Below are 26,379 nucleotides of genomic sequence, written 5' to 3'. Positions count from 1 at the left end.
CAATGCTCCCTCAGTACTGCACTGGAGCATCAGCTTTGTTACTTATGCTCAAGTGCTGGAGTGGGACTTGAACCCAGGACCTTGCGACACACTCGAGGCAAGAGCGTTACCAACTGAGCCACGGCTGACGATTGAAACCTTTTTTAACAGAAGCACAAGTGCTTTCCAAGAAGTAATTATCTCCAATTTGCTGGTGTTGAGATAGTTATTGAGTAGTAGCTTCTTCATTACTAGCGGGTGGGGAGCCATTTATTAGCTTAATCATTCAGCAGTGAAGGGCTTGACTCTCAGAGGAGCCCTGAGGGGAGAGAGACTGTCAAACGCATTGATAGATGGGAGCCAACAGTGAACTTTGCTCTCCCTTTCTGCTTTTGTCCATTGTTTCACTCCGGTCTGTAGCACACAAAAGGCAGTAATTAAAGATTCACTGAGCCAATTACACCCGGGTGAAATATTACCTTTTTTTGGGTCTGCAGAGATTTACTGAAGGCTGTCTTGTTGACTGGGGAAGGGCTCTCCTGATAAGCAGAAGGAAAATGTTGGCAAGGACCCCAGGGTAGATTGTGTCATTGGACCCCCTTTTCAACCTATTGTACTGGAAAGTGGATCTTAATTTCGTTGCAAAGAAAAGAAAGACTTGCATTTAGATTTGTCAATTACGGTAACTTGCTTCTCTGGTTACCGACCGCCCTTCCGCTGGAAACGGTTTCTCCTTTATTGATTCCATCAAAACCCCTCATAATTTTGAATCCCTCTATTGAAACTCCCCTTGACTTTCTCTGCCCTCGGGACATGAGTCAATGGCACTGCCCTTGCCTCAGCCCACTTGTTGCTGAAATCCTCATCCGTGCTTTAGTAAACCACTGGGTTTGACTATTCCACTGCGTTCCTGGTCGCCTCACGCATTCAACTATCCGCGGAACTGAGGCCCTTCAAAAGGCTGCCCATGTCCTAACTTGCACCAAGTCTGCCAGGCCTCTGGTTGAACAATGCCTCAGTTTTGGATTTCTCATCAAATCCGCTGCGCGTCCTCGTCCCTCCCTATCTCTGTAATCTCCTTCGGCCCCACAACCCTTGGCGATCTCTGTGCTCCTCCAATCCTGGCCTCGGGAGTGTCCTGATGATTTTAACTGCCCCGCCATTGGCGGCTGTCTCTTCCATTGCCTAGGCCTTAATCTCCGAAATGAGCCTCCTTAACTCTCTCTGCTTCCCTTTCCTCCTCAAAACCTACCGATTTGTCCAATCTTTTGGCCACCTGCCTTAAAATTCCCTCTGGCTCAGACTAGCATCAAATTCTGCTCTGAATTCCTGGAAAATGCAATGGGCTTTTTTTTATCTTTACGGTGCTATATAACTGCAAGTTGTTGCTGTTTTGATGAGTTTTGTTTTATTTGGGATTTATAATCTAGAAGCAGTTTTTTTAAAAATCGATGGAATGTTGGTTTTTATTGCAAGGGGAATAAAATTGTGAAATGTTGCTATAGATATACAGGCCTTAGTGAGACCCCATCTGGAGTCCTGTGTGCAGTTTTTATCTCTTTAGTTAATAAAGGATATAACTGCGTTAGAAACAGTTCAGAGAAGGTTCACTCAACTGATTCCCAGGTTGAAGGAGTTGACTTATGAGGAAACATTGAGCAGGTTGGGCCTGGAATCACTGGAATTCAGAAAAATGAGAGGTGATCTTGTTGAAACACAAGGTTCTGTGGTGGCTTGACAGATTGGATGCTGAAAGGATGTTCCCCCTTGTGGGGGAATCTAGAACTAGGGGGGCACAGTTTCAACGTAAGGGCTCTCCCATTTAAGGTGGAGACGAGGAGGAATTTCTTCTGAGAGTCGCTCGTGTTTGGAACTCTCTCCCCCAGTGGGCAGCGGAGGCTGGGTCATTGAATGTATGCGAGGCTGAGTTAGAGAGATTTTTGATCGACGAGAGAGTCAGGGTTATGGGGGGGGCAGGCAGGAAAGTGAAGTTGAAGTTGAATCACCCATGATCTTATTGGATGGCAGAGCAGGCTTGAGGGGCCGAATGGCCTACTGCTCCTAATTCTTGTGTATGTGCTACTGGACGGAGTGGTAACGGAGGTCACACAGGGCAGGGAGATGGTAGGTGAGGTGTCGACAGGGCTGTAGGTGAGCTGAAGTGTTCTGTGGTTTTGGAAACAGGCTAGAAGGAGCTTTTGGTCTTGGAGGTGTTGAAGCTACAGATGGAGGTTCAGCAACATTGGGACAGAGATTTCTTTGTGCTGTTTTGACTAAGAGCCAAGGAAGTTTTCCCTTCTGTCCTGCCCAAGTCACTAAAACAGATTATCTGATCTTAGCACATTGCTGTTTGTGGGAGCTTTTTGAGTTCAAATTGGCCGCTGTGTTTCCTATATTCCAACAGTGACACCACTTCTACAAGTACCTCATTGGCTGTAAACAATTTGGGACATCCTGAGGTCGTGACAGGTGCTATCGAAATTCTAGAATGGTTGGAGCATGAGAGGGAGGCCATTTGGCCTGTCATTTCCTGCTAGTCTTTTCTTACCAAAAGTAAGACAAAAAGCAGAGTGTGTAGGTGTTTCTTGATCGCTATAGGTTCTTCAATTCCTTGGTTACTGATAGGTGGTAGATCATGGAATTATATAGTAATTTAGCACAGGAGGAGGCCATACAGCCCATTGAGTCTGTCCCAGCTTTTTCAAAGACCAATCCAGCAAGTCTTTCTCCATATCCTTAGTTATTTCTCCTTCAAGTATCCACCCAATTTCCTTTTGTAGATGTTTCTGAAGTAACGGTATATGTGTGGAGTACACTTAACTTGGTATTGTGAGTGAGCATACTGTTCTCTGCCAAAATTGGTGCATCTGGCTCAATTGGTGACTCCACAGTCAAGCTGTGGTTAGTCATCAATTTTTGTTGGACACCACCACTGCACCAAACAATCCAGGAAGCCAAGTGTGCTTTTAATTAAGAGATTGCACAACATTAGAATGAAACCAGAGATGATGAAACAAAGACAGATATCTCACAGAGCTGACTCGAGCTTGGTGAGCAAGAAAAGACTCAGAGAAACGATACCTTGCATCGACACACAAATCTCCAATTTCCCACTTGGCCAGGAACTGTGGGGAGAGGGTGTTCCCAGCGGCAGGGGAGTTGATCATCGGAGGTGACATATATAAGAAAATTAGCAAAAGGGGCTAGAGGAGGAGATGAGATTATTTTTAAAGCAATGAGTTCTGGAACGTGCTGCCTGATAGGGCATTGGAAACAGATTGAACAGTAACTTTCAAAAGGGAATTGGTAAATTCTTGGAAAGAAAACGTCTGTAGGCTACAGGGGGTGGGATTAATTGGATGGTTCTTTCAAAGGGCTGACGCAGGCATGATGGACCGAATGGCCTCCCGTGCTGTTTCATTCTCTTGAGTGAAGGTGGATCATGTTAGTATTATCATAGACTCCTCATATAAAATTTAGAGGCCGTAAGCAATGGCAGCTCTTATAACCACAGCACAGCAATAATCCTGCACAGGATTGATGCTATAGCCAACCTCTTTTTTTTTTGGAATAGGCTCTGGGAGTGGAGTAGGTTATTTACGTCGAGTTGACCAGTCACAGAAATGTGGAGGGGCTGAGCAACATTGTACAATCTAGCTGGTCACCAAATGATGCTCTGTATTGCTTTGAAGTGCAAAGTCTGCCCATGTTCTAACTCACAGCAAGTCCCGTTCACCCATCATGTGCTCACTGACCCACACTGGCAACACCTCAATTTTTCTAACATTCTTTTTCTACCTTTTCAGATCCTTCCATGCTCTCCTCCGTTCCCTGTCTCTGTCATCTTCTCCTGCCCAATAATTCTCTGCACTCCTACAATTCTGACCCCTCTTTTTTTTTCTCTTTATTCTTTCGTGGGATGTGGGTGTCGCTGGCAAGGCCAGCATTTGTTGCCCATCCCTAATTGCCCTTGAACTGAATGGCTTGCTAGGTCATTTCAGTTAAGAGTCAGCCACATTGCTGTGGGTCTGGAGCCGCAAGTAGGCCAGACTGGGTAAGGACGGCAGATTTCCCTCCCTAAAGGACATTAGTGAACCAGATGGGTTCTTACAACAATCGATGATAGTCACCATTACCGAGACTAGCTTTCAATTCCAGACTTGTTGATAATTTGAATTCAAATTCCACCAGCTGCCATTGGTGGGATTTGAAACCCTTGACCCCAGAGCATTAGCCTGGGCCTCTGGAGAGAGGCAGATTTGAAGTGATTGGCTGAAGAGCCAATGGCGACATGAGGAAGAATGCTTTTCTGCAGCGATTGTTTGGGATCTGGAATACACTGCCTGAGTGTGGTGGAGGCAGGTACAGTTGTGGCTTTCAAAAAGGGAATTGGAGAAGCACCCTGAAGAAAAATTTTAGGGCTATGTGCAAAGGGTGGTGGAGTGGGGCTATCTTAATTGCTCTTGTCGAGACCTGACACTGACCCAATGGGCCAAATTGCCTCCATCTGAGCTGTAACCATTCTGTGAGCAAAATAACTCAACTCACTCTAGGACCCCCCTTTCCCAATTATTGTTTTCTTTTTCTGAATGAATTCTCTTTCTCACCCCCCCACTCCCCATTCCCCCCCAACTTTGCACAGTTGGTAAATGCACTGAACAGACAAGTCAACTGTGGCTCAGTGGGTAGGGCTCTCAACCCCCTGTGTCAGAAGGTCCCACTCCAGAGACTTGAGCCTGTGATCTAGGCTGAGGGAGTGCTGCACTGCCTGAGATATGATCTTTCATTTCAGATGTGATGAGGCTGCACTGCCCTCTTGGGTGGATGCAAAAGATCCCATGGTGTTATTTTGAAGAAGGGTGGAGTGAGATCTCTCCAGTCTCCAGGCTCTCATTTATCCCTTAATCAACATCACGAAAACAGACAACCTGGTCGTCACCTCATTACCTCCGCTATGGTGTTCTGGCTCAGACACACGTCTTGCTGACTCAGAGCTGAGAACGCTACTAGATTTGCCAAGGACAAACAGAGAACAGTCTTTTTTCTCCCAAAATGAAAGCAAAAATACTGCGGGTGCTGGAAATCTGAAATAAAAACAGAAAATGCTGAAAATACTCAGCAGCTCTGGCAGCATCTGCGGAGGGAGAGGTAATGTTTCAGCTCAATGACTTTGCGTCAGAACTGGAAAATGTTAGACGTTAACAGTATTTAAACAAGTACAGAGGCAGATAAAGGGGTTAGGGGGAGGAAAGAATAAACAGGAGAGACTATGATAGGGTGGAGGGCAGGAGTTACTTACAAAAGGGATGGTGGCGCAAGGCAAGAGGAGACAGTAATGAGACAAGTAAAGAAACAAAAGATGGGTCTAGAGGAGGTGTAAATGGCAACGGCAGAATCATTACCAGCACCATTACAGTTCGTTCAAGGAATCCAAGTTGCTGTGGCAACAGGCACTTTTTACGTGTCATAGTCTGGAACTATGGATTGTGTTGGGAGAGTCTCCATCTTTCTTTCCATCACGTGACCAGGAATCTCTCCCGCACTTGCCGTTTGCCATTGATGTGTATTGGAAGAAGTTGATGTTCAACATGTATAAGAACATGAGAAATAGGAGCAGGAGTAGGCCATTCAGCCCTTTGAGCCCACTCCACCATTCAGTAAGATATGGCTGCGTTATGAACGCACCTTCCATGGACATTCAAACCCTAGAGTGGGACTCGAACCCAGAGCTTCTGGCTCAGAGGCCGGGGCGCTGCCCCCTGGGCCACAACACCTCCCATTACTGGCAAGTACTGTCTCAAAAAAATGTGAGCACAGGTCATGAGAGACATGGTGAGCTGGTGTTGACGGTTAAAGGGAAATTGGGCTGATGGATTCAAAATCATCATCAGTTTTGATCGGTTTAATTTTTTTAATGGGATATGGGTGTCGCTGGCAAGGCCAGCATTTGTTGCCCATCCCTAATTGCCCTCGAACTGAGCAGCCTGCTAGGCCATTTCAGAGGGCATTTAAGAGTCAACCACATTGCTGTGGGTCTGGAGTCACATGTGGGCCAGACCGGGTAAGGACGGCAGATTTCCCTCCCCTAAAGGGCATTAGTGAACCAGATGGGGTTTTTATGGCAATTGATGAGAGTTGTCTTGGTTACCATTACTGAGGCTAGCTTTCAATTCAAACTGAATAAAAACATTTTTAAATTTATTTGTTCCATGGGATGCAGGCATCACTGGCTAGACCAGCATTTATTGCCCATCCCTAATTGTTCTTGTCAAATTCCACCAGCTGCCTTGGTGGGATTTGAACCCATGTCCCCACAGCATTAGCCTGGGCCTCTGGATCATTCATCAGTGACATTACCGTTATGCCACTGATCCCCACAAAGAGAAACCCTTTCCAATGGCAGAAAGGTCGGTGACCTGAGGTGCCAGATTTAAGGTGAGCGGCAAAAGCACCAGAGTTGACAGGGAGCATTTTTTCAGCAGTGAGTTCTTGTGATCTGGAATGCATCTCCTGAAAGTGTGGTGGAAGCAAGAATCAATAGGAAGAATTAAAACAAGAATTGGATGAATACTTGATGATAAGATTGACAGAGCCACTGGGAGAGAGCAGTGGGAGTGAGATTAATTAGATAGCTCTTTCAAAGAGCACAACGGGCTGAGCTTCCCATGTGGTATTATTTGATTCTCTGACCTGATGTTATTGCACTCGATGTTGAGTCCGGAACATTTTCTCCATTGTGTTTGATGAGAATGTATTTTTCTTTTCACAAAGGAGTCCTGTGACCTGATGGGTTGCTGAGATCCCCTCCGGAAGCATTGAAGGAGCATGGTAAAACATCAGCCACTTCAGTACTACGAGCCCCAGTTGTGCTTGTCTTGCCTGACTGGAATCTATGGCTGCAGGTGGAAACGTTACCAGAGGTCACATGACAGTACGACCAAGGTCAGTGTTTTCCTACTCTTTTTTTCCCCCCTCAGGAACCCCTCTTCCGTGACATTGGTGTTTGAGAGTTGTGTGCAGAGGCAATGTTCGGAAGGGATTAACACCCTCTCTTTGGATGTAGAGCAACAACTATAATTTTACAATCGGGTGGATCGTTGTGTGAGGAGTAGCATCGCCGTCACTCCCCCATCACTCTTGTTTGCATTTGGCATTGAGCCATTGTCTTTGGTTTGTCCTGGGGGTGACAACAGTTGCACACACAGAGGGTTTAAAATTCCATTGGGGAACCAAGTATTCACGCTTGCTGTGGTTTGTGCAGATGTGGTTGAGGGTTGTCCATGAGCTTCATGGAATACCAAAGCCAGGGATTATCTGTTTGGGGCTCTCTCGAGATGTTTGTTTGTGATTTCTTGTGAACTCCATTCAGTTTTCCAAACTTCTTCAGGTTGAACTTGCATTGTCGAAGGTTAGGCACATGGGTCCAAAAAGGCTGGCATGACTCAAGTTGAATATCGTGGTTGTTCCTACTAAAATTATTGGCATGTTCCACATGTGTTTTTTTGTTAAGAGAGGTGGAATGTTAATGTCTTGAGTTTTGTTCATTTCTGGTTGCTTTGGTTCCTTTCTTTTCTTTGTGCTTTGTCACCTAGTTCCTCAGAATCAACGGGCAGTTGGACAACCACACCCCAACCCCCACCCCCCCCGGCAACCCCGAGCTGAGTTCTGCTCCTGGTTAAGCCCCAGGCACCCACTGAAGAACCAGTCCATGCCTGAAACTCGAGATTCAAAGTATTCCGACTGCCCAAAATCCCTTGGGAATGTTGGATTCAGCAAATTTATTCACGGATCCAGGTTGGAATACAGGATGAAATGTAGGAGACCCACTGAAGACAAAAACGCCTGCTCACCATATCTGATTAGTTAGGCTTGATTTTTCTGCACCCTTCAACTGTTTTCACTGGGATAGTGAGTGGGTATTGAGGCAGTCGGGTGTCTGGAACCTGAGTAAATGATGGGGCCAACAGTGTATCTCCATAACCAATGAGAATTAAGGATTACACAGGACTTTAAGCACAGAAACAGGCCATTCGGCCCAGCCAGTCCATGCTGGTCATTATGCTCCACTTCAGCTTCCTCCATCTTTTCTCATCTAAATCTACCATTGTAACGCTCTACTCCCTTCTCCCTCGTGCGCTTGTCTCATTTCCGCTTAAATGCGTCTACATTATTTGCTTCAACTGTTCCTCATGGTAGTGAGTTCCACATTCTCACCCCTCTCTGGGTAACAAAGTTTCTCCTGAATTCCCTCTTGGATCTCTTGACGACTATTTTATATTTATGATCTCTAGTTTGGTTTTTGCCCACAAGAGGAAGCATTCTCTCTGTATCCACTCTGTCAAAACCTTTCATCATTTTAAAGACCTCCATTAGGTCAACCCTCAGCCACCTTTTTTCAAGAGCAAAGAGACCCATCATGTTCATCCTTGTATACCCACACATTTCTGGTACTTTTCAATTTAATCCCTCAAGCAAAGGAAGTAGTTACAGAGATAGTGCATGCACACTGGTAATAATCTTCCAAGAATCCTTAGAATCTGGAAAAGTCCCAGAGGATTGGAAAACTGTCAATGTAACAACCTTATTCCAAAAGCGGGGGAGACAAAAAACAAGCAACTATAGGCCAGTTAGCTTAACATCCACCTAGTCACCGTTAGTCGGTGGAATTCTCTCTTCCCCAGTGAGCAGTGGTGGCTGGGTCATTGAATAAGTTCATAGCTGAGTTAGATGGAGATTTTCTGAACAACGAGGGAGTCTAGGGTTATGGGGGACAGGCGAGTAAGTGGAATTGAGGCCACAATCCGATCAGGCATGATCTTATCCAATGATGGAGCAAGGATCGAGGGGCTGAATGGCCTACTCCTGCTCCTCATTCTTGTGATCCAGGTGAATGTGCTGAATTCCTCAGGGGACTTTGATCCTTGGCCAGGCTCTAACACCCCGTGTGCAATTCAGTGAGAAACTCCTCGAGTGGAAAATGAGTGGTAAACGTCAATCATACAGGCAGCGAACTGCCCGTTTTCTTTTGAGTTTTTATTCATTTCGTCTCTCTCGTGAACGCACTGAGACAGAACAAGCTTAAGGCCGCTTGAAGATTCTGATATTTGGAACTCGCTTCATCAAGAGATACTGGAGGAATACTTTGGGTGGACACATACCTGGAGGTTTCATCATTTGAACTCCTTTTTCTAACTGCCCTGCCCCCCGACACACACACCTGCCACTGGGCGCCTGGCCTGTCCATCCTCGCTTTACCCTGACCACCCCCTGGCCAATCGCAAAGAGAACCCACACTTTACTACCCAACTGGATGATTCTTGACTGTCAGTCAACCAGCCTTTCCATGGTCCAGTACTTTTACAACCAGGAAACGAAGGTGTTTTAAGAATCCCTTTTTAAAAGAAAAACACCAAATGTTTAACACCTCGATGATTTTTATCCCCGGCTATACTGCTCAGACGTGTCCTGCAGATGAATCTGCAATTCCTGGAGGGTTGGCAACCCAAGGGGTCAACACTCAGAAGTGGGGGGAAGAGGGCATTAGGGGAACACAGGAAATATGAGCAGGAGTAGACCATTCGGCCCATCGAGCCTGCTCCACCATTCAATAGAATCATGGCTGATCTTGGGCCTCGACTCCATTTTACCGCCCGCTCCCCATATCCCTTAATTCCCTGAGAGACCAAAAATCTGTCTAACCCAACCTAAAATATATTCAGTAATGGAGCATCCACAACCCACTGGAGAATTCCAAAGGTGCACAGTCCTTTGAGTAAAATAATTTCTCCTCATCTCAGTCCTAAATGATCGGTCCTTTATCCTGAGACTATGCCCCCCGTGTTTTAGATTCACTGACCAGCGGAAATGACCTATCGTCCCTATCAAACCCCTTCAGAATTTTGTAGGTTTCAATGAGAGTGCCTCTCATTCTTCTAAAGTCGGAGAATCTAAGCCCAATTTACTCAGCCTCTCATCATGGGACAACCCCCTCATCCCAGGGTCCATTTTAGTGAGCTTTCGCTGTTCCACCTCCAATGCAAGTATCTCCTTCCTTAAATGTGGAGACCAAAACTGCACACGGTATTCCAGATGTGGTCTCACCAAAACCCTTTACAACTGGAGCAAGACTCCTTTATTCTTGTTCTCCAATCCCCTTGTAATAAAGGCCAATGTGCCATTTGTCTTGCTAAATGCTTTCCTTGTACAAGCACACCCAACTCTCTTTGAACATCAACGTTTACAAGTTTCACATCTTGTAAAAAAAATATTTTGCTTTTCAATTCTTCTGACCAAAGTGAGTAGCTTCACACTTCCCCACATTATACTCCATCTGCCATCTTGTTGCCCACTCACTTAACCCTGTCTATATCTCTCTGCAGGCTCTCTGTGTCCTCCCCACAGCTTACCTTCCCACCTAGCTTTGTATCATCAGCAAACTTGATGGTGGGATGTGATCCAGCTTTGAATCATTCCGGGTTTTGTGGCATTCCGCTTGGTTTCCTGAGCACCAACACTCTGGCACGTATCTGCTTCTCCTAACAGCCTCTTGTGTGCAATTAAGAGTCAGTTTTACTGCGTGTTTGAGCTCCCTGATTGATTGAACAAGCTGAGCCTCAAGAAATATAAAGCAGCCATTTGCTTCCAGTAAGCAAGTGGTTGGCACCTTCGGGAGGGGAAAGGGACATGTTGGGGGGGTGGGGAACAGGTGGTGGTGGTGGTGGTGGTGGGAGGGGTACTGAATGTATGAAGGAGGAGGGGAGGAGAAAGATAGTAGGGAGGTGGGTGCGTGGGAGAGAGGGAGGTGGAACTGGTGGGGAACGTAACAGAACACATAGGGATGGAGCAAGTAGGGGAGCAGGAGACAGGTCGGAGAGAAGTAGGGGGATGTTTAGGGCGTATAGTAACGGGGATAAAGAGGATGAGATGGGTGGTTGTCTTTTCCAATTGAGGCCCATTGCTCTGTGAGGCAATGGGTGGATCTAATAATGAAACTGAAGTCTTATGAGAAGCTAAATAAGTTACTCTGTTTATATTCATGTGCCTCCTTTTTCAGTCAGGCTAGTTAGTCTAATAGGCACTAATAGCCTCTCAGCAGCGCATCCAAGCAAGCGCTGTTTACCATAACTATCTGCCTCATGGGGCTTCTTTTGTCTGTTGGACAGACCTCAGCTGAACCAATCTGGCCTTGTTCCATATTCTTTAAAACCAGACTTTACAGCAGGAGTCACCAGGAGATTTTTCTATTCATTCATGAGATGTGGGCTTCGCTGGCTGGGCCAGCATTTATTGCCCATCCCTAACTGCCCCTTGAGAAGGTGGTGGTGAGCTGCCTTCCTGAACTGCTACAGTCCACATGGTGTAGGCACACCCACAGTGCTGTTAGTGAGAGAGTTCCAGGATTTTGACCCAGCGACTGTGAAGGAACGGCGATATATTTCCAAGTCAGGATGTGAGTGGCTTGGAGGGGAACTTCCAGGTGGTGGTGTTCCCATTTATCTGCTGCCTTTGCACTTCTCGATGGTAGTGGTCGTGGGTTTGGAAGGTGCTGCCTAAGGAACCTTAATGAGTTCCTGCAGTGCATCTTGTAGATGGTACACACACTGCTGCTACTGTGCGTCAGTGGTGGAGGGAGTGAATGTTTGTGGATGGGGTACCAATCAAGTGGGCTGCTTTGCTCTGGATGGTGTCAAGCTTATTGAGTGTTGTTGGAGCTGCACTCATCCAGGCAAGTATTCCATCACACTCCTGACTTGTGCCTTGTAGATGGCAGACAGGCTTTGGGGAGTCAGAAAGTGAGTTGCTCGTCACACGATTCCTAGCCTCTGACCTGTTGTAGTCACAGTATTTATGTGTTTAGTCCAGTTCAGCTTCTGGTCAATGGTAACCCCCAGGATGTTGATAGTGGGGGATTCAGTGATGGTAATGCCATTGAACATCAAAGGACAATTGTTAGATTCCCTCTTGTTGGAGATGGTCATTGCCTGACACTTGTGTAGTACAAATTTTACTTGCCACTTGTCAGCCCAAGCCTGGATATTGTCTAGGTCTTGCTGCATTTGGACATGGACTGCTTCAATATCTGAGGAGTTGTGAATGGTGCTGAACATTGTGCAATCATCAGCGAACATCCCCACTTCTGAAGTTATGATGGAAGGAAGGTCATTGACGCAGCTGAAAATGGTTGGGCCGAGGAATAATGGGGACTCCTGGCTTTTGGTATGAGCCGTGGCTTGGTGGGTAGCGCATTCGGCTCTGGAATGGGCTCAAGCCCCAATCCAGTGACTCGAGCACAAAAGTCTAGGCTGACATGCCTAGTGCAGTACTGAGGTAGAGCTGCACTGCCAGAGGTGCTGTCATTCAAATGAGACATTAAACTGAGGCCCTGTCTGGCTCTCGGGAGGATGTAAAAGATCCTAAACAGAGCAGGTGAGTTCCCACTGGAGTCCTGGCCTCTAATGATCCCTTGGCCTACATCACTAAAATAGATGTGACCACGTTGCTGTTTCTGGGAGCTTGCTGTGCGCAGACTAGCTGCCATGTTTCCTACATGACAACTGTGTCTAAACTTCAAAAGTAAAGTACTTCCTTGCCTGTGAAGGGCTTTGGGTTTGGTATAGAAATGTCAGACCTTTAGGTTTTAAAGACATACATCCCAACTGGAGTCACCGGATGAGATCAAAATTGGGACTGTCAGCTTTTTCCCTCCCTGCTCTACTGTGATCTCGAGATGTCACAACCTGAGGGCTGAGTAACTATCTGACCTACATGTCTCAGTGCCACATAGATGGTGCATTTAATCAATGATCCACTGACTGCCTGAATTCCATTCCCTACTTCACCCACCACCATTCAGCTGTCTTGACCCCAAGCTCTGGAGCTCCCTCCTTAAACCTCTCCACCCACCCTTCTTCTTTAATACCCTCATGAAAAACCATTGCTTTGATTGAGCCTCCCTTCCTCATAACCCCTCCTTTTGGCTTAATGCACATTGTTTTTTCTAACTACACCTCTGTGAAGGATTTTTTGACATTCAGGGCTCTGTAACAATGTGATGTGTATAATTGACACTAGATATTAAACTTATAAATCTTAAATAAAATGCACCACTTACCATTGCGCCTGACTGAAGTTTAAAGTGCCCACAGCCCATGTGGCACTTGGCCATCCCTGCTTCCTTGATCGTTGTTATTGCTGTGTACTGTTATGTAGGGTTGTCAGGTCTAGTTTGATGTATTTCTGGAGGTTTCATGAGAATATAAATAGGATCAGAAGTAGGCCATTTAGCACCTTGAGCCTGCACCGCCATTTAATAAGTTCCTAACGGATCTTCAGTTCCACTTTCTGGCCAGATCCCTGGCCTCCCTTTTGTGTACAGTGATCTCAGTCTTGAATGTACACGGGCTGACCATCCACAGCTCTGGGATAGAGAATTCCAAAGATTCACAACCCTCTGAGCGAAGAATTTTTTCAAATTTAAGATTATCAGTCAGGCTTGCAATGTCGCTTAGTTACGCTTGCTTGAAGCTACATATATTTATGTGCAGGGACCTGTCCACTGCAGGGAAAAGGAACATGTCCAGGCATTGCACTTTTTTTCTGAATTAAAGAAAAGCATAGGGGACAATAGTTCCTTGGGGCATTCTCCTTGGCAATGCCTCAGTCAATCAGAGTCAACTTGCCAACCAATCAGCACCCTTTCCTCATGCAGCATAAATTTGGAATTCCTTTGAAATTTGGCATTCTTGCATCTGTCCTGATGAGTGCAAGATGCAAATCTTCAACAGCATGTCTGTTTTTTTTTTCCCAGCAATGCCGAAGAAATTTCTCCTCATCTCAGCCCTGAATGATTGATCCCTTGTTCTGAGACTCTGCCACCCTGTACTAGACCCTCCGTTCAGGGGGAAACAACATTTCAGCATTGACCCTGCCAAGACTTCCAAAGATTTGATACAATTCAATGGGATCACCTCCCATTCTTCTGAACTCTGGAGAATCTCTCTTCAGAGGACAATCCTCTCCTTTCAGATCCATCAGCTTAAATGCAAAGTTGTCTGTAGTTGGTTAGCTATTGCTCCAATCCAATCAGAATCCTGCCTCAGCGAATTCTGTATATTTTATCACACGACTTCCGCCTCCAATAGCCCTGCCCTCTGTACCTCTCCCGACATGTCCATCCTCATAAATCCCCACCCCTCCTTCCCACTCCAACCAGAAAGTCAACAGACACTTTGCCATCCAATTGGATGATGCTTGACTGCCAGTCAGCCTTTTCCTTAACCACGCCAACATTTTCATCACAAATGGACAAAATTGTTTGAAGGAAATTTTTTTTTTTAAGTTAAGGGGAGATGTGATAAATTAAAGATAGAGAATAAGGCAAGAGAGCAAGGAAGCAAAACAGGAAATAATAGCCTGTGCCAGGAAGGGACAGAGTGTACAAGTTATGCCGGCAGACAAGGCTATAGGTTGCAAAAATAATAAAAAGTCTTAATTAAGGCAGCCTATCTGATTGCAAACAGCATTCGCAACAAGGTCGATGGAATTGACGACACAAATGGAAGTAAAGAGTTGTGTGATCTAATTGTTATTACGGAGCCATGGTTGCAGGGTGACCAAGGCTAGGAACTGAATGTTCAGGGGTATTTGATATTTAGGAAGGACAGGAAAAAAAAGAAAAGGAGGTGGGTTGTGCTGTTAATAAAGGATGTGATCAGTACATTAGTGAGAGAATGTCTTAGATCAGGAGCTCAAGATGTAGAACCAGTTTTGGTGGATCTAAGAAACAGCAAGAGGCAGTAAACATTAGTAGGAGTTGTTCATAGGCACAGAACAATTCTGGTGATACTGGGCACGGTATAAATCAGGCAATTAGAGATGCATGTAATGAGAGTAATACAGTAATCATGGTGGACTTCAATCTATGTATAGACTGGGTAAACCTATTCAGCACTAATGCTGAGCGAGGCGAATTCCTGGAATTATACGCAATGGTTTTCTAGAACAACTAGAGAACAGGCTCTTTTAGATCTGGTATTGTACAATGAGAAAGGGCTAATAAATAATATTGTTGTAAAGGAGCCTTTAGGGAAGAATGACCATAATATGATTGAAATTTACAATAAGTTTGTAAGCGATGTAGTTCAATCCAAAACTAGAGTCTTCTATCTAAACAAAGGAAACTTATGAAGGTACGAGGGGCAAGTTGGCCGTGGTAGTTTGGGAAACCACATTAAAAGGTATGACAATAGATAGGCAATGGCTAGCATTTAGTGAATTAATACATGGTTTGCAACAAATTTACATTCCTTTTGAGGCACAACAACCCGACAGGAAAAGTGAGCCAACTGTTGCAAACAAGAGGAGTTAAAAATTGTATTAGATCAAAGGAAGAGCCTTATAAAGTTACCAAAAAAAAGTAGTAAGCCTGAGGATTGGGAGCATTTTAGAATTCAGCAAAGGAGGACCAAGCAACAAATAAATTAGCAAGAAACATAAAAACAGAATGTCAAAGCTTCTATAGGTATGTGAAAAGGAAAATATTAGCAAAGACAAATGTAGGCCCATTACAGGTAGAGACAGGAGAATTTATAATGTGGAATTAGGAAATGGCAGAGAAACTAAACAAATACTTTGTGTTGAATATATGAAATTCGGCCATTCGGCCCCTCGAGCCTGCTGCGCCATTCAATAAATCATGGGTGATCTTCTTGTGTTTTGATTTCCACATTCCCATCTAACCCCAATAACCTTTGATTCCCTTGCCTAACAAGAATCTACCTTCCTCTGCCTTTAAAAATATTCAATGACCCCGCCTCCACCACCTTCTGAGGCAGAGAATTCCAAAGTCACACAACCCTCTGAGAAAAAATTTCTCCTCATCTCTGTTCTAAAAGGGCGACCCCTAATTTTAAAACAGTGCCCCCTAGTTCTGGACCCACCCACCAGAGGAAACATCCTTTCCATGTTCACTTCCTTTGTCCTCACAGAGGAAGATACTAAAAACTTCCCAGAAATACTAGAGAACCAAGAGGCTAGTGAGAACATGCTAGTGAGAACATGGAGCTGAAAGAAATAGTATTAGTTTAAAAAAAAAAGCAGTGGAAAAATTAATTGTATTGCTGAAAAAAGAGACATGTCGACCCCTCTATCACTTTGCTGATGTCAAGAGTAGACTGATGGGGCAGTAATTGGCCGGGTAACACTTACCCTGCTTTTTGTGGACACAACATATCTAGGCACTTGTCCACATAGCCGGGTAGATGCCAGCGTTGTAGCTGTACTGGAACAGCTTGGCTCGGGACATTGGTAGTTCTGGAGCACAAGTCTTCAGCACTATTGCCGGAATATTGTCAGAGCCCATAGCCTTTGTAGTATCCAGTGCCTTCAGCCATTTCTTGATATCATATGGAGTGAATTGAATTGGCTGAAGATTTCTGTGGCACTGGGGGCCTCCAGAGGAGGCTGAGTTGGATCATATTCTCAGCACTTTGGGCTGAAGATTGTTGCAAATGCTTCAACCTTATCTTTTGCACTGATGTGCTGGGCTCCCCCATCATTGAGGAGGGGGATATTTGTGGACCCTCCTCCTTCAGTGCCGTTAAAATTCTGTTAGTTGTTTAATTGTCCGCCACCATTCATGACTGGATGTGGCAGGACTGCAGAGCTTAGATTAGATGCGTTGGTTGTGGGATCGCTTAGTTCTGTCTATCGTATGTTGCTTATGCTCTTTGCGTGCAAGCAGTCCTGTGTTGTAGCTTCACCAGGTTGACACCTCATTTTTAGGTATTCCTGGCGCTGCTCCTGCTGAAGGCCCAGTCTAGCAGCTATGTCCTTTAGGACACAGCCAGCTTGGTCTGTAGTGGTGTTACTGAGCCACTCTTGGTGATGGGCATTCAATTTCCCCACCCAGAGTACATTCTGTGCTCTCGCCACCCTCAGTGCTTCCTCCAAGTGATGTTCAACATGGAGGAGACTGATTCATCAGCTGAGGCGGGGGGAAGGGGCGGAGGGGTTGGTAGGTGGTAATCAGCAGGGGGCTTCCTTGCCCTTATTTGACCTGATGCCATGAGACTCCATGGGGTCTGGCGTCAATGTTGAACTTTCCCAGGGCAGCTCCCGCCTGACTATATATCACTGTGCTGCTGCCTTTGGTGGGTCTGTCCTGCCGGTGGGACAGGACATACCTGTGATACATACCAGGGATGGTGATGGTGGTGTCTGGGGCATTGTCTGTAAGGTATGATTCTGTGAGTATGACAATGTTACACACTGTTGCCTGACTAGTCTGTGGGACAGCCCTCCTAGTTTTGGCACAAGCCCCCACATTTATAGAACAGACTTGTGAGAAAAGTTATTGCTCATGGAATGAAAGGGACAGTAGCAACATGGATACAAAATTGGCTGAAAAATAGGAAGCTGAGAGTCATGGTCAACGGATATTTTTTGGGCTTGAGGAAGGTTCTTGGGGAGTTCCCCAGGGGTCAGTATTGGGGCCCTTGCTTTTCCTGATATATATGAATAATCTAGATCTTGGTGTGCAGGGGACAATTTCCAAGTTTGCGGATGATATGAAACTTGGGAGTGTTCTACACTATCGTCCTCACAGTTTACAACTTCAAAAGGACATAGGCAAGTTGGTGGAGTGGGCAGATAGGGGGCAGATGAAGTTCAATACGGAGAAGTGTGAGTTGAAGCATTTTGGTAGGAAGAACATGGACAGGCAGTATGAAATAAGGGGTGGAATTTTGGAGGGGGTGCAGGAGCAGAAAGACCTGGGTGTTTATGTGCATAGATCATTAACAGTGGCAGGACAGGTAGAGAGAGCAGTTAATAAAGCGCATAGTATCCTGGGCTTTATTAATAGGGGCATAGCGTACCAGAGCAAGGAGGTTGTGCTGAATTTATATAAGACACTCGTTAGACCTCAGCTGGATTATTTTGCACAGTTCTAGGTGCCACATTATAGGAAGGATGTGAACACATTGGAGAGAGTGCAGGAATGGTTCCAGGGATGAGAAACTTCAGTTATGAAGATAGATTGGAGACATTGGGACTGTTTTCCTTGGAGAGGAGAAGGCTGAGAGAAGGTTTGATAGAGATGTTCAAAATCATGAGGGGGCTGGACAGAGTAGATAGGGGGAAGCTGTTCCCACTCGTAAAAGGATCAAGAATGAGAGGGCACAGATTTAAAGTGATTTGGAAAAGTACCAAATGCAATGTGAGAAAAAACTTTTTCACACAATGAGTGGTTCGGGTCTGGAATGCACGGCCTGGACGTGTGATGGAGGCAGGTTCAATCGAGGCATTCAAGAGGACATTAGATGATTATTTGAATAGAAACAGGGTGCAGGGGGAAAGGCAGGGCAATGGCACTAGGTCATAATGCTCATTTGGAGAGCTGGTGCAGACACGATGGGCCGAATAGCCTCCTGTGCTATTAAGATTCTGTGATTCTATGTTAGTAAGGAGGACTTTGCAAGGTCAACAGGGCCGAGTTTACTGTTGTTGTTTCTGGTGCATAGGTTGATGCTGGGTGCTCTCTCCGGTTTCATTCCTTATAGACTTTTCTGTCGTGGTTTGAGTGGCTTCCTAGGCCAGTTAAGAGTCAACCACATTGTTGTGGGCCTGGAGTCACATGTAGGCCTGACTGAGTAAGGGTGGATGATTTCCTTCCCTATAGGACATTAGTAACCAGATGGGTTTTTACAACAATTGGCAATGGTTTCATGGTCACCATTACTGAGACTAGGTTTCAACTCCAGATTTTATGAGTTGAATTCAAATTCCATCAGTTGCCGTGGTGGGATTTGAACACTTGCCCCCAGAGCATTAGCCTGGGCTTCTACATTATGAGCCCAGTGACATTACCCTTACATCACCATCTTCGCATTGAGAGGAGGGCTGAGGATAATGACTCTGGTGCTGGAAAGGCACCAGCTCTCTCCTTCTGCTCTCTTCCTTCAGGCTGCAGTCGACAGGCTGCTCGCATCAGGTATCGCTTCTGTGCTCCTGCCTGATGCCTTTCCTCTAAGCCCGTCCTTGTGTCTCTACAATATCAACACTCACTGCTTCCCACTGTCTCTCTCCCGGGCAGTTATTCTCCCCCAGCAGCTGCTGCACAAGGATAGAGTCCTAAACTCTACGATGCAGCGCTCCCCACAACGGTATCTGTCTTCTCATTCCAGCGCTGTGACCCTTATAATGTTGTAACTGCTCTTCAGAAAGTGGAAGCCCAGGTTAAAGTCCTGGGGAAGGAACATTTATTGTGTGCACGTGCATAGGGGGAGAGTTTTCCCTGGTGTCCTGGCCGATATTTATCCCTCAATCAATATCACTAAAAGCAGGTTATCTGGTCAATATCACATTGCTGTTTGTGGGAGCCTGCTGTGCACAAACTGGCCAATGTATTCCCTACATTACAACGGTGAGCAAGCTTCAGAAGTTCGGAATTGTTTGTGTCGTGTTTTGGTTGTGTTCCTGAGCAGTTATTTCCTTCTTTCACAAGCGGCACACTGGTTTAAAACCCATCCTGACTTGGGTGACTCGATAACTGGATTGATCGTAGCAATTCTGCTCACACTCCCTCTCTCTCTCTCTCCCTCTCTCTCTCTCTCTCTCTCTCTCAGGAATGTTGCATCAATGGAAAATAATCAAACCCATGTTAATCACTAATAGGCAGCAAAACAAATCGTCAAACAATCCAAACCATTTTTACTCTACAGAAGTGACGCGACTCATTTAATTATGGCGGTGACCTCCCACTTCCCCCTCCCCCTGCAGGTTGACCCCCCACCACCCACCCCCTCTCCATTAATCAGAAGCCTGACTCTCTGTTGCTGCCTGACCTTGCTGCCTTTAATCGAACCTGTTCCAGTTCCTGATCTGATTTCCTGGTTGTATTGTTAAGGAGCACTTTACAGCCTCGTGTCACTTCACTGCAGCTCGGATGATGAGAGTACGCGCATTAGAGCTATCACTCACTTTTAATGCAATCCATTGTGCTGGGTTTGTCGCCCTCTCTCTCAGTCAGTCACCTTTCTACCTCATTTTTAATCCATTGCTCTCATTTCTTCTCTTTTTAATACACTTTCTTCTATCTTTTTGCGCTTCCATCTGTCTCTCCATCTTGCTCTCCCCTCTTTCCCGCCCCATTCCCTGCCCTGCTCTTCCCTCCTGTTCCTCGATTTTCGCAGGATCCCGTCCTCTCCCGTACTCTTTTGGTCTCTGAAGGTTGTATTCCATCGTCACGGCCGCCTGTTGCTCTTTTTCATCACGGGCGCCCTTCCGCCTGTGCGAATTGGGGTAGTTTTACGTGGTGCACTTTTGCTGATGGCAGGAGACCAGCCTGAGAGAGGCAGGTCCTGCCACGAGTGCCATATATGGAGTGGTTACCAGGTGTCGCTGTGGGTTGTTGTTTCAGGTGTTGGGGTCTGTTGCCAAACCGCTGTAGCCACTGATCGTCATGGTGGCGCACTCTGCCCTACAGGTGATGTGGCCATTTCCCCCTGTTGTTAGCTAGTATCTCCCAGGTGTCGATGCCGATGTTAGGGGCCTTCATGTCACACCTTGAAGCGGAGCTTTGTGTGTGTCCCACACTGTCTCACTCACCGAACTGACAGGCCACAGGTTCCAACCTCACCACGCGGGACCCGTCTGCTTGCCAGGTCTTCACTTGAACACTAGCTGGGTGCTGCTGTGTCTCCAGAGCTGTTCTCTGCCGTCCCACGCTGCATTTTCCACACACTCCGATGCTGCGACTTGGTTGCAGTTAGACCAAAACGTCAAGGGTGGTCTCGTGCCCTGTAGCACGATCTGAGGCCTGTTCACCATTTCGTACCTGTACGTAACCTTGTTGCCACCTGCCTCACCACCGCTGATCACCACGTTGTGTTCTTATGTTGATATCAGTCCATGAGCTTATTTACTGGATAAGGCGCAAGGCACCAATCGCTCATAATGGATTGGGTAAGCAGCTGGTGGGCACATGAGAACAGCCTTCTATTGTTGTATAGCCCGGATATGCTGGGAGTTGTTTGTTCTGCTGCTTAAAGCAAAAGTGAAACTAAGACTGGGTCACATGACATATTCCCATTCTAGTGATGTCTGCTGATGTCCCTTAAAGGCACATTACGACACCAATGGCTCTAGCTACCTCATCAAACAGGAAACCCTTAGGTACGCGCCAGTCTTCCATCCTGAGAACGTCCTCAAGCCAAGCAAGTTGGCATCTTGCTGAGCGCCAACCGACGTGCGAGCTTTGCCTTTGAGGGGATGATTGCATTTGTGATTTTGCCCTTTCGTGAGATGCCCTGCTCAGAGGGCGCAGCTAACCACGAAGCTGAAAATTGTTGCGCTTCCTTCCTTGGTGGCTGTAAGTCGTCCATGTTACCCAGCCGCACAGCAAAGGTACTGAGAACACAGGCCTGGTTCACCAGCATCTTGGTCCTCTAAGAATCAGCCTGATGTTGGTCCCTTGTGCGTTTTGAGAGTCTGTCAAAGCCGGTCGTTGCTTTCCCTCTGCGTGTATCGAACTCTGCCGTAAAATACAGGGTTGTCTGTCACCGTAGACCCAAGGCAGCAGGATTTGCATGTGTTATGTCGTGTGATCGGGGGCAGAGATGTGATGGCCTGTCTCATAACCACAGTTTTCTTCTGTCACATCTCCTGTTGCTCACAGATCAAGAATTCCATTCATGTGCTGCATGAGAAACAAAATGAATTTCGGAATTCATGCAAATGTTCCAGTAATTTACCGAGTTGGTGCCAAATGTGATGTGGGAAACAAAACTGCACAGCTTTAGTTGACTATTTTGGGAGCTCAGATTATTTCTGCCTTTGGGAAAAAAAAAAATTTTCTTTTGTGACGAAGGCGTTGATGTTTGTCAATAATTGTTTCTCTCGAGCGAGTCGAGACAAAGCAACTGGACTTTTAAACATCAAAGAATTGTTTAACTTGCAATCTTGATTCGTGAAGTAAATAGTGAAAATGAAGGTGAATTAATGACACTTGACATGGACACGACACGAACCCCATCTCCTAGTTCTACCACTTTGTGGGATCTTGCTGTGCATGGGTTGGCTGCCCTGTTCCCCACATTACGGCAGTGACCACTTCAGTAAAACACTGCACTTGGGTGTAAGGCGCCTTGAGGCTGATTGAGGTGGTGAAAGGCACCATGTAAATGCAAGTTCTGTCTTTTTACTCAGAAATGATTTATGAAAATAATCCACTTTACCCTCTGGGGTTCGAGGCCCCGTCAAATCCCACGGTGGAGCTTATTGCTCTGGTTGCTGAGAAAGCAGTGAGGCCCAGGCTCTTGGGGAGGGGGGGCGTGGTTGGTCTGCGAAATCCAATAATCCTGAGCCAGAATCCTACAGGCCAGACCAGGCTAACACATCCAAGGCCGTTTTACCGAGGGGCTGTTGCTCTGAATGACAATTGGGTGGTGGTGTGGGCTGGGACATGGGCCACCGCTTGCAGGGGCTTTCAACCCTCTCCCCCACCCCTGCTGTCCTCCTCCACCTCTGCCTGAGGGGAGAGATGGGTCATGCATGAAGTTTTTTTTGCCACAGTGGGAATCCTCACCCTCTGTCTCTATGTTCCCTGCTCACTTGCTCTTCTAACCCAGCCTTTGTTGTTCCTTGTGTTACTAATACAGCGGGCACGTCCATGACTCAATGCATTTGATGTCACCATCCTCCACAATCCAGCATCGCTCCTGAGAAGTTAATTGAAACCCTGTGACTCGGAGCCATTCCACACCAACAATGTTAGTTAGCACAGGCAAAACTTTCGCTTCTGTCTCCTGCTTTGCACGCAGTCCTATTCATTGATCTATTCCAGCGCTCGCTGACCTACATTGGCTCTTAGTTCTGGTCCATCAATGTCTCAATTTTAAGATTCTCATCCTCGTTTGCAAATCCCCCCCCGCCATGGCTTCACCCCTCCCTATCCCTGTAATCTCCTCCAGCCCCATACCCCTCGGAGATCTCCACACTCTTCCAATCCTGAACATCCCTGATTTTAATTGCTCCACCATTGCTGGCTGGGCCCTCAGCCACCTGTGCCCTTAGCTCTGGAATGTTTTCCTCTAACCTCTTCCCCCTCTCCTTTCTCCTTTAAGACACTCCTTTAAACCGACCTCTTTGGCCAAACTTTTGATCACCTGTCTGAACATCTCCGTGCTGCTCAATGTCAATTTTTGTTTGATTGCGCCCCTGTGAAGCACCTTGGGACATTTCACTACGTTATATGTGCTTTATAAATACAAGTTATTGTTTTTGATCTTTGTTCATGGGATGTGGGCGTCACTGGCTAGACCAGCATTTATTGCTCACCCCAAATTGCCCTTGAGAAGGTGGGGGTGAGCTGCCTTCTTGAGCTGCTGCAGTCCATGTGGTGTAGGTACACCCACAGCGCTGTTAGGGAGGGAATTCCAGGACTTTAACCCAGCGACAGTGAAGGAACAGTGATATATTTCTAAATTAGGACGGAGAGTGACTTGGAAGGGAACTCCCAGGTGGTGGTGTTCCCATGTGTCTGCTGCCCTTGTCCTTCTAGATGGTAGTGGTTGTGGGTTTGGAAGGTGCTGTCTAAGGAGCCTTGGTGGGTTGGTGCAGTGCATCTTGTAGATGGTACACGCTGCTGCTACTGTGCGTCGGTGGTGGAGGGAGTGAATGTTTGTGGATGTGGTGCCAATCAAATGGGCTACTTTGTCCTGAACGGTGTCAAGCTTCTTGAGTGTTGTGGGAGCTGCACTCATCCAGGCAAGTCGGGAGTATTCCATCACACTCCTGACTTGTGCCTTGTAGATGGTGGACAGGCTTTGGGGAGTCAGGAGGTGAGTTACACGTCGCACGATTCCTAGCCTCTGACCTGCTCTAGTGCCCTCTCTTCCCCTGAAGAGGCACACTTGGGAACAGGAGGAGGCTATTCAACCTCTCAAGTCTGTTCCGCTATTCACTTATATCATGTCTGATCTGTATCATAATTCCATCTACCTGCCTTAGTTCCGTAACCCTTCATTATTTTGCCTGACAAAAATCTATCGGTCTCAGTGTTGAAATTTTCAACTGACCCTCAGCCTCAACAGCACTTGGGCTCAGAGTTCCAGATTTCCACTCCCCTTTGTGTGTGCAAGTGCTTCCTCATATTGCCCCCGAATGGCTTGACTCTAATTTTAAAGTGACCTCCTTGTTCTGGACTCTCCCACCAGAGGAAATAGTTTCTCTCTATCCTTAACTCCTTAAAACAGCTCAATCGGATCACCCCTTAATCTTACAGGCCTAGTCTGTGTTTGTGCTTGAAAATGAACCCCAGTACCATTCTGGTAAATCTTCTCGCTCTCCCTCTAACACCAGCATTTGGCTCCTGAGGTGAGGGGCTCAGAGCTGAGTGCAATACTCAGGGTTGGAAACACTGGTAAACGTTCATTGTGTAACACATCATTATCCAAGTGACTTTTCCCTGGATTTATTTCATCTCGGTTTGGACCTAAGGGCCTCATTAAGGTAACGCAGACCAGACCCTGTCTTCAATTTCAGACACAATTGATTATGTCTGGGTTGCAAATATTGACTCTTGTCTTATTTTTGAAGATAGTCTCCAGCTGTCTGGGGTTTCGGGAACTTGCTTAAAGCAAAATCCAAAATTAATTTCTCTTGTGATAAGGTGAAGGAGCGATGATGGGTTGGGAGGTAGTAATGAAACAGCACACCTCCCCCAGGATCTCGTACAGCTACAACTGCACAGGTTATCTCGTATAATTCATTGATCCATAACCCTACGTCATGCTTGGAAGATACTCATTAATGGGTTGAACAGTTCCCCTGTGCACAGTTTTAAGGTCGGCTGCAACCTGTCAATTCTAGGGCCATGGGAACAGGAGGAGGCCATTCAGCCCCTTGAGTCTGTCCCACTCACCATTCAATGAGATCATGGCAGATCTGCGACCTAACTCGAAACTCGGTTGGACAGACTGGGCTTGTTTCCACTGGAGTTTAGAAGAGTGAGGGGTGATTTGATTGAAGTATGCAAGATCCAGAACGGTCCCAACAAGATGGATGTCGAAGGGATGTTTCCTCTGGTGGGTGAGTCCAGAGCCAGGGGGCACTGTTTTAAAATTAGGGGTCGCCCTTTTAGGACAGAGATGAGGAGAAATTTTTTCTGAGGGTTGTGCGACTTTGGAATTCTCTGCCTCAGAAGATGGTGGAGGCGGGGTCATTGAATATTTTTTAAGGTGGAGGTAGATAGATTCTTGTTAGGCAAGGAAATCTAGGGTTATTGAGGGTAGATGGGAATGTGGAATTCGAAACAAACAGATCAACCATGATCTTAATGAATGGTGAAGCAGGCTCGAGGGCTGTGTGGCCTACCTCTGCTCCTATTTTGTATGTTTGTATGTAATCTATCTACATAACTGAGGTCCCTCATTCTGGAACTATTCTCATAAACCCTTTCCGCCCCGTCTCCTTAAAGTGCAGTGCCCAGATTTGGACAAACTACCCCACTCGAGGCTGAATCATTGTTTTGGAAAGGTTCCTCATCACCTCGTTGCTGTTAGACTCCATGCTGATATTTAGAAAGCCCAGAATAGCTCAACAATCTTGTCATGGACTGTAAAACACTACGGGATGTCCTGAGATCATGGAAGGTGCTATATAAATGCAAGTTCTTTCTTTCAGCCATTTATCCTTGGCTCATTGTGTGTAGAATGGTTTTCCAGATATTCCGTGACTGTTGTTATCAGCATTGGACACCCAAATGAAAAAATGCATATTTGATGTGTGTGCATGTGTTCAGAGATTGCTGTGGTGCAGTCTGGTGGTGAGGTGGTTATGTTATTGGACTCGTATTCTATTGACACCTGTGCTAATAATGCAGGGTACTTGAGTTGCAGATTGAGAATTTGAACTTGGTTTAAAAAAAACCTGGACTTGGTGAAAGTGATCCTGAAGCTGTTGGCTTGTTGTTAAAACCCACTGGTCCACTGATATCCCTTTAGTGAAGGAAATCTGCCATCCTTCCTTGACCTGGGGCCACATATGAATCCAGTCCCACATCCAACATGTGCCAGTGGAGTTGCCCAACAAAAAGCCAAGGCAACTCCTCAAGGGACAACAAGGCAATAAAGATCAGCCTTGATAGCGGCACTTTTTATAAAGCAAAAAGGTGCTGAGTCTGTGTTGGCCGAGAAGGCCCCAATTCTGCCTCTGCCAAGTGTTGAGTTGGTTTAAAATCTCTGGACTAAGCCAGGCCCTGATCTCGATCCAGTGACCCCAATGCCTTGGCTTGGATGAGGAACATCTGGCAGAATAAGGCAGTAGCTGAGCATTTTCAGGAGACAAGAAAGAAACCTTGGCCGTCAGAACAACAAAGGCAGAAAGAGTGAAAAAAAACAA

General features: G+C 46.2%; 1 protein-coding gene across 1 annotated transcript in view; it reads left to right on the top strand.

The window, feature by feature from the left end:
• The window catches only part of gdpd5b (glycerophosphodiester phosphodiesterase domain containing 5b), a 227,580-nt gene that overhangs the window by 72,131 nt on the left and 129,070 nt on the right, over positions 1 to 26,379 (top strand). The window contains exon 2 of the mRNA XM_078544979.1: positions 6,751 to 6,921. Coding sequence (XP_078401105.1) covers positions 6,805 to 6,921 — 117 coding nt within the window. The 5' untranslated portion in view covers positions 6,751 to 6,804. The remainder of the gene's footprint in view (positions 1 to 6,750; positions 6,922 to 26,379) is intronic.

This window comes from Cetorhinus maximus, chromosome 7 (genome assembly GCF_964194155.1).
Source record: "Cetorhinus maximus chromosome 7, sCetMax3.hap1.1, whole genome shotgun sequence".
Classification (NCBI taxonomy): Eukaryota; Metazoa; Chordata; class Chondrichthyes; order Lamniformes; family Cetorhinidae; genus Cetorhinus; species Cetorhinus maximus.
Note: the sequence above shows the minus strand (reverse complement) of the source record. Positions and strands in the feature narration are given on the sequence as shown.